The sequence below is a fragment of the Alternaria arbusti genome (genome assembly GCF_024043155.1).
Source record: "Alternaria arbusti strain BMP 1465 chromosome Unknown scaffold_8, whole genome shotgun sequence".
NCBI classification, from domain to species: Eukaryota; Fungi; Ascomycota; class Dothideomycetes; order Pleosporales; family Pleosporaceae; genus Alternaria; species Alternaria arbusti.
The window spans coordinates 379,723-387,962 of record NW_026249948.1 but is presented as its reverse complement, the minus strand read 5'-3'; the positions used below and the strand labels follow the sequence as shown (position 1 = coordinate 387,962).

General features: G+C 54.6%; 4 protein-coding genes across 4 annotated transcripts; 3 read left to right on the top strand and 1 right to left on the bottom strand.

Moving 5' to 3' along the window:
• Nucleotides 1–237: 237 nt before the first annotated feature.
• J4E86_006503 (uncharacterized protein) lies at nucleotides 238–1,474 on the top strand (the record flags this gene model as incomplete). Its single annotated transcript, XM_051447031.1, has 3 exons — nucleotides 238–274; nucleotides 352–708; nucleotides 762–1,474. The coding sequence occupies 3 exons, from the start codon at nucleotides 238–240 to the stop codon at nucleotides 1,472–1,474; spliced, it is 1,107 nt and encodes a 368-aa protein (XP_051301516.1).
• Nucleotides 1,475–1,865: 391 nt separating this feature from the next.
• J4E86_006502 (uncharacterized protein) lies at nucleotides 1,866–3,116 on the top strand (the record flags this gene model as incomplete). The annotated part of the gene is made up of 3 exons (XM_051447030.1): nucleotides 1,866–1,928; nucleotides 2,041–2,378; nucleotides 2,504–3,116. The coding sequence occupies 3 exons, from the start codon at nucleotides 1,866–1,868 to the stop codon at nucleotides 3,114–3,116; spliced, it is 1,014 nt and encodes a 337-aa protein (XP_051301515.1).
• An 845-nt stretch (nucleotides 3,117–3,961) lies between these two features.
• J4E86_006501 (uncharacterized protein) lies at nucleotides 3,962–5,719 on the bottom strand (the record flags this gene model as incomplete). Its single annotated transcript, XM_051447029.1, has 4 exons — nucleotides 3,962–4,108; nucleotides 4,172–5,304; nucleotides 5,353–5,508; nucleotides 5,560–5,719. 4 exons carry the CDS (start codon nucleotides 5,717–5,719, stop codon nucleotides 3,962–3,964), a joined length of 1,596 nt encoding a protein of 531 aa, XP_051301514.1.
• Nucleotides 5,720–6,154: 435 nt separating this feature from the next.
• On the top strand, nucleotides 6,155–7,147 carry J4E86_006500 (uncharacterized protein; the record flags this gene model as incomplete). The annotated part of the gene is made up of 1 exon (XM_051447028.1): nucleotides 6,155–7,147. One exon carries the CDS (start codon nucleotides 6,155–6,157, stop codon nucleotides 7,145–7,147), a length of 993 nt encoding a protein of 330 aa, XP_051301513.1.
• Between the last annotated feature and the right edge of the window lie 1,093 nt (nucleotides 7,148–8,240).

Below are 8,240 nucleotides of genomic sequence, written 5' to 3'. Positions count from 1 at the left end.
AGATCCTCGGTTGTGGGCTCCATTAGGATTGCGCCAGCCTTGTTTTGGGGCGACCCCGCTCTCTCCCTGGTGGGCGTGGCACAGCTGCACGACGAAGGAGTACCACAGCCGGTCCGTTTAAAGAGTCGCGACGCGCGAAATGTAAACGCTATCCGTTTGTGCTAGTTGCGGCTTTCCACGCGCTATCCCGACCACTACCACTCTTTCCGACATCCAACCACCCAAGACACTGTCGCGATGCCGATTCGAAGCGACTGGACCCTTGCGCGGGAAGGTAAGCACCGAGCCATTGCCGCCCCCACCGTCACAATGGCGATGATATCGAGTAGGACGCTTTTCTAACGTGACCAGGCGTGACTGGCGACACTATCAGCCGCCTCATCAGGTACACGGCCTTCAACCCTGCCCTCACGCTGCCCCTCATTCTCCTTGCGCGCTACACGCACCAAGGCAACGCCATCGCCGAAGACCATGCCGCAGCATTCAAGGGCTTGAAGACGCTGCTGGGCTTGGGTGCGCTGAGTACCGTCAACGCCTGGCTCAACAGCGGCGTGACCAACAACTGGAGCGGCGACGCCTATGTCTGGAGTCGCGAGGTGGTCGTTGTAACCGGAGGCAGCGATGGCATTGGCAAGATTGTGGTGCAGTTGCTCGCCGAGAAGGGTATCAAGGTCGCCGTCCTGGATGTTCAGGACTTGACGTATGAGGGTATGTCTGCAATTGAGCCTTAGTCGCATTGACGGGTTACTGACACTCACCAGCACCATCATCCGTCCGCTTCTTCAAATGCGATCTCACCGACCCCGAGGCCATCGCCTCCGCCGCCTCGTCCATCCGCTCCACACTCGGTAACCCCACGGTCCTGATCAACAACGCTGGAGTCGCACGCGGCAAAACGATCCTCGAGTCGACAGAGAAGGACATCAACCTCACCTTCAAGGTCAACGCCTTCAGCCACTACTATTTGACGCAGCAATTCCTGCCCGCCATGATCGCCGCCAACCACGGCATGATCGTTACCGTCGCCTCCGTAGCCGGCTACCTCTCCGCGCCCTCGATGGTCGACTACGCATCCTCCAAAGCCGCCGCCCTCTCTTTCCACGAAGGCCTCGCCGCCGAACTCACAGCCCGCTACAACGCACCCAAGATAAGGACTGTGCTCATGGCCCAGAGCTACACCCGCACTGCCCTGTTCGAAGGCTTCGATTCAAAGGGCGTTCTTTACCCGGAGACGGTTGCGGAGAGCATTGTCAAGGCTGTGCTAAGCGGCAAGAGTCAGCATGTTGTTCTGCCTGAAACTAGTGGGCTGTTCATTCCAGCGATAAGGACTTGGCCGTACTGGATGCAGTATGGGCTGAGGAAGAGGCTGGGTAAGCTTATGGCGGGGTGGAAGGGCAGGCAGGTTGTCCAGCCTAGTTTGGCGGGGGAGGAGAAGAAGGTCGAGGATAGTACTGTGCTTGTTGATAAGGAGTAGGGGGTGGATTATGCGTGTTTGCTTGTGGTACTGTCAGCGATTTGCACATCATCTCGAGTGATGTGTGTTGGGGTTGTAGATGCTGAGCTGTTCATATTTCTTTTGATGTGTTACATAATCTTGCAGTATACCTTTGATATAATTGAGCGATATCACCAGCACATACTCAATTGAAGTAAAGTGACTCTGGCTACGGATGGTCTTAAGATAAGCATCGCTCTCGGGGATGTGAGTTGTGATAGAAGTAGACTGTTAAGAAATGACGTAAGCGTACACGTGGTATGCATCAACATCGTAGCATGGCAAGTGTACATCACAAAGCCTCCTGTAACCCATCCCGATATCCTAGATACTTTGCTATTTTCATATTTTCCAAATCGTCGTACGAAACATGGCCCATCTAACACGGGAAGAAGTCCTCAAGTCGGGTGAGGTGTCCGAAATATACAGAAAGGTAGGTACCTAGGTACCATAAGCCCACCAGTCACTTCCTATACCACTTCATCACCATTCCTTCAAACCCCCAGCCCCCTGACCCCTACCCCCAAACTCACACCCCACCCAAGGCCTTTACAGCCCGCCCATTCCAAACAACAGGCCCAGACTTCTTCGCCCACCGCGCCTCCCGCGCAGCCCACCTCTCGCAGCTCCGCCACCTCTACCCCATCCCCGGTCCCATCCCAGAGCATGTGACAGAAAGCCTCCACGACGTGCCAACCCGAGATGGAGCCTCCATCCGCGTCAAAGTGTACCAGCCTGTTGCGGGTCCGCCGGAGGATGGCAGTCCACTGATTATGATGTACCACGAAGGAGGCTGGAGTATGGGTGATTTAACGGACGAAGACATGAATTGTCGGATGTTTACGAGGGAGTTGGGGGCTGTTTGTGTTAATGTTGAGTACCGGTAAGGATGCACCCCGGTTTCCCATCTCAGACCTCTATCATCCCATGCTATTTACTTTTTCTCCTCGTCTTCCCTTCTCCCTCTCCTGTCCATCAAAACCCACCTATTCACACGTACCACCCCAGTCTAGCACCCGAGCACAAATTCCCAACCGGCGTCCACGACTGCCACGACGCCCTCCTCTGGGCCATCAAAAACAGCGACTTACTCAACGCAACACCCACCCGCGGCGTCCTCGTAGGCGGCGCTTCAGCCGGCGGCAACATCGCCGCTGTCCTTGCCCTTCTCGCCCGAGACACAGCTTTAACTCCACCCATAACAGGCCAGTACCTCTGCGTCCCCGCCCTCCTCCCCCACACAAACGTTCCTGCCCACCTACTTCCCCTCTACCAATCCCGCACTTCCAATACTTCCGACCCCGTCCTCAAAGACATGGCACCAGGATTCATCGAATCCATCTACGAACCCCAGGAAAAGTCCCCGCTTTGGGACCCGTACAACCATCCAGATGGACATATGGGTGTCGCGAGGGCGTTTTTCCAGGTTGGCGGCTTGGATCCGTTGAGAGATGAGGCGGTGCTTTACGACAGGAAACTGAGGGAGAGTGGGGTCCTGACGCGGTTTGAGCTGTACAAAGGGTTTGGACATATGTTCTGGACGAACTATCCCGAGTTGGAGGAGAGTAAGGAGTTTAGCAAGGACACGTTGGAGGGGGTCAGGTGGTTGTTGGAGAGGTAGGTGGGCGTTGTGTTTGTGTATGTGTTTGATTGATTTCATGTGAATACGATACACTATGAGCATGCCAACCTACACGTCTCCTCACACACACACACACACGTAACCACCTCAGCATCTCGCAAATCAGCGATACCGACCAGTAGCATCACCCCACTGATACCCGTTCCTCCAACCCCACTGCCCTCTTCTCTCATTCCAATACCCCTGCATCCCCGGTGGATTACCCATATGTCTCCAATGTCCCCAGTTGAAGTGCCCGTGAGGCACTTGAGCGAGGTTGTCTGCTGTGATGCGATCTGGGCGGCGGTAGTCGGCCCAACGGACGCCTCGACCTGTCATACTGGGAATGGTGCAAGGGTGGGTTACTGTGTAATTAGTTTGCTTGTGGGGTTTGTGGGTTACTTAGTTAAGCTGGTCAGGCTTTTGGGGGGGAGTAGTATAGTTAGATGACTGAGGAAAAAGACCTCCGAGGTACGCATATAATGGAGGAATGTGCTGGCATGAGTGTTAAATTGGGACTTGAAGGATGTGATGCGTAGCTTCGGTCATGAACAGATATGAAAAGATTCGACCGAGAAAATATTGTACATGCTTCACGCCCATGTAGATGGCGAAGGCACTAGCAGCAGATACAGTAGAACAACTCAGAAAGCACGTGGTGAGGGAACAGCAATCTGGAACGTGAAAGCTTGTATTGGGTACGGAAATACACTGTGGGTATAAAGCCATGCTAATGACGACCGTGAACCTGTAAGAAAGCCTTTGCTATCGAGAGCGTCGAATAAAGTTGTATAAAACGCAGATGCCTGGAAGTGGAAGATGCTGGCAAAGAAACAAGAACCAGATCATGAACCACCCCTTGGACTGCCCGAGGGCGCCTTGTTGACCAAACTGGAGAAGAAAGATCTCAGCTTCTCGTTGTCGTTGATGTTGGTATCCTGCGTTTTGGGAGGTGGTGTTTCAGGCTCGTCTGATCGGTTGGCTTGACGGTCCTGGAATGAAGTTAGTAAATGTTCTATATCTCTCCAGGAGGGATGGACTTGTGCTTGACGTACCTGTAGCCTCTTGACCATTTCATCGGCATTGACTTGAATTCCACCCATGTTGAATTGTACAGGTCCAATATGCTCTTCAACAACTCCTGATGCGTCGTCGGTGTAAGTCCTAGAGATTGATGGGTCTTGCTCTTTGCGCGCAGCCTTCATGGCAGCTTCATTCTCATCCTCCCGCCGCAGATTCTCAAGAACGTTGACTTGATCGGCGAGGAAGGTCTGTGGATCTTTGCTTGATACTTCGAGCCCGTTGGCTTGTTTCGACAAGCTGGAAAGTGCGTAGTCTGACTCGGGGTTGCGAATCGTCTCTTCGTAGATTGAGGTCGCCGACGGGCCTTCCTCTTCCTCTTCCGCTGGCGCAACCTGTGTCTCTTCGCCGTTCGGTTGAGCTTCTCCGTCGACGGGTGCAGGTACTTGGCCGTTGGTCGGCCGCATGTGCTGGGGGATGTCGATGTCAACACTCCATCTCTCGCTGATGCCCTCCACATCGAAACCTTCTCGTAATATACGAATCTTCGCCCAGGAGTCCCAGTTGGGTGGAACCAGTACGCGATCGCGATCCGTCACATTGTGCCTAAGTTGCTCTTGTTTTAGCAGGGACTTGATGCCGAGTGTGGAGTGAATGAGCGTTCGCAAAGACCCCGGCGCCGTGGGCATTGTGTATACCAAGCTTGAGCCGTGCTTGAGAAGAATGGTGCGCATGTACTGGAGTATGAAGTCGAATTCCTCCTCTTTCCAGCCCCGCTCCTTCTCAAGGGTTTCGATCTTGTCCGCGTTCTGGCATACCACACATAGCGGTATGCCGAGCGGCTCATCCCATTCTCCCGGGCCTAGTGGTATCTTCACGTTCTCCATGCTGCTACCTTCGGATAGGAGGTTGCGGCCCTTGTCTTGTAGGGTTTGGATGTTCTCCTCCAGAACTACCTTTGAGTTGTCATCGAGCGAGACGATAAGCGAGCGCAGTACTCTGATCCAGTCGCGCAGTTGTCGTATCCACAGCCATGGGTGGTTCCAGTCCAGGAGTATGACGATAAGCATGTGCGGGAGGGTTCGTGGGTTGAGGTACGGCTTGATCAAGGGCGTGAACGACGGCGATGGATTGGCGAGGAGGTAGAGCGAGAGGCGCGCAAGAGTATCTGGCTTTGTTAGCGATATATGTTGTTATGACCAGTGCCACTACACACCCTCGTGATCCGTGTCCAGTACATCTTGGTACGTGTAGCCCAGGGCGAATTGATTGGCGATGGGCGGCTTCCTGCCCCGGTCTGGCGGTCGCCTATTGTTTGCAGAGTCTGTGGATACTGATTCAAGGAACTCTCGCTGCGTCTCTGGTGTTCCGCCTGGGATCGAGTATTAGCTGGATCCCCTATTCTGCGTGTCGTGGCCCTCACCCAGGACGAGTAGACTCTTTTCCGGCAGTCGCTTTCCACTCGAGATGTTGTCGAGCATGGGCTTCCATATTTCCTCTTTGTCCGTGTCTCTGCTGCCCGGCCGGTCGTGGCTGCCGGGGACGCGTGTGGGGAAGTTGGAGGTCCGACGCGCGCTCGCCATTGCGGAGGTGCTGCGGAGCTTGGTCGCTGGTGAAACGTGACGTGCCCGGCTGAGCGATGCTGCGTAGATGATGTACACAAAGTATGAGACGGATGCGGAAGGGCTAAGGCGGCACGGGGTGAATGTCTAGTGGGGTTGCGGTGTGCTTGTTTGGCCGCATGTTCGCTGGTACCTTTTCTGCAGGGATGCGGCTGCTGGCCAAGCCCGAGCTTCAAAAGTTCCAGCGGACTTGCCTGCCCTCCGACACGACGTCTAGAATACTGCGCCAACATTTTTCCGAGTCGCAGCGACATACAAGAGGGATTCGAAGACCCACGATCCATGTCTGAACAGCCATCACAGCGCTAGTGGATCAGGAAGCGACGCCAAATCCACCCGCCGAACGCGCCTTCCTCACTTCTCTCACCTCACCACCACGTACACACCACGCCCACGATGAACTCGGTGCGCGCGATCCAGCAGCTCAACAAGCGCGAGCTCGAAGCGGGCATCAACCCAGAAGGTTCATGGCACACCGATTACCGCGACACAGCCTTCATTAACATTGGCGGCCTACCCTTCGAACTTTCAGAGGGTGACATCATCACCATATTCTCTCAGTATGGCGAGCCGGTATGGGTCAAGCTTGCGCGCGACAAGGAGACGGGAAAGTCACGAGGCTTTGCCTGGATCAAGTACGAAGATCAGAGGAGCTGCGACTTGGCTGTGGACAACCTAGGTGGAGCAACCATTATGGACCGAGTCATCAGGGTCGACCATGCGCGGTACAAGCCCAAGGACGACGAAGATATGAGGGACAACACTATGGGGGAGGTCGACCTCGACGCGGGCAATGAGTCCGATGGCGGCAGAAGGAAGCGGAGAAAGACGGAAAGCGAAAGCGACTCGGACGACGACCGACCACTACTACCAGAGGAGATTGAGCTTGGCCGGCTTATGGAGAAGCTGGACGAGGACGATCCGATGCGCGATTCCATGATCAAGCGCCAACAAGAGAAAGTGGACTATGCTCTTAAGAAGCTGAAGAAGCTGAAGCGCAAAGAAAAGGAGCGGGCAAAGCGCAAGGATAGGCATAGTCGGAGAGACAGGTCGAGAGACCGAGATAGGAGCAGGGACAGAAGAAGGATCAAGGAAGCGGGAGAAGGCGATGTGCGTGAGAAGCACTCGCGTCGGAGGAGCAGAAGCCGTGACAGGAGTCCGCGCGACGACCATAGGCATCGGAAGTCAAGACCACGAGATGACTCGGAGGACAGACATCGTCGCCACCGGTCAGAACGGACTCGAGATCGGAGCGAGAATTCCAGAGAGAGACGCGATCGGCATCGAAAGCGTGAGCGAAGGCGCTCAGGTTCCGACGGCGACGATGCAGGGCCCTTACGGCGAAAACCTTCGCACTCACCATTACCATATCGCGCTCGTTCTCCCTAGTCGCCGGCTATACCCCTATGATTGTCGGCACATGCTCTGTCACTGTCTCAGTACTGTAGTATTATACATGAATATTCATCTATCGCTACGAAGTCAAGTAGCTGGTTATCCCAAGCACTACGTTCCAACCAACAGCCTCCTGGCTACCATCTCAAGCTGCAATTCTACAGCCCCACCTCTCCCTGCCGCTTCAAAGCCTTCGGTGACTATCTCCGTCAAACGCGTCAATCCACCCTGCTGTTCAAAGCGTTTTCCTCGGGACCAGGGCACAACCACCTCGATCTTCAGCTTCCTCAAACTGGATAGCTGGTAGACTGGCTCAAGTCTCAACCGCTTCTTTACCTCCTTCTTTGGAGCCAGCTTCACCGGCGCTGGCGCACGCGCAAGATCCGTTAGCCAGAAATAGTCCAACTCGAAGATTAGACTGCGGAGTCCAGTGCACTTGGCAGCTAGATCTTCACCCGTGGTTATGTACACCCTCTGGTGTTTCAGGCCGTAGGCGAGGAGATCGCCATAACAGAGCATGCGCACGTGTTTGAAGCCGTCGACAGCGGAAAGAAAATTCATCAGAGGAACCACATGCGTTATGCTGCTTTTCAAGACCGTGAAACGTGTGCGGCGGATCCAGACAGCGCGTCCTTCCTTGTGTAATTGCTTGCTAGCAAAACATAGATTTGGAAGTGTAGCTGGCGCTACGGTCAGGGGCGAAATGTCCTTGTACGCCTGGACAAAGTATCGTGTTGAGAGGCCGTCATTGCGTAATGATAGACCTTCTCACGTATCTCGAGCGGAAGCTGGAGAAAGCGTGGGAAGTAGTCTGGCACGTACTCTTCGCATTCCTCGGTCTTGGTAACGATGTCAGAGCGCGATGGCAGCACTTGAGGCTTGCGGGGTCGAGGTTGATGGCGCACTTTGCGCTCGCTGTGTCTGGGTACATGGAAGATGTATCTTGGCTTCCTGGGTATCTTGTGATTGCTTCTCCCCTGAGGACTAGACGCAAAGGCGAAACCGGAACCGAAACGCTTCGCAGCGCGAATAGCGGCTGTCAGCAAATAGATGAGGTAGAAAAGTCGTCCTACAAGAGCCGCGGTGA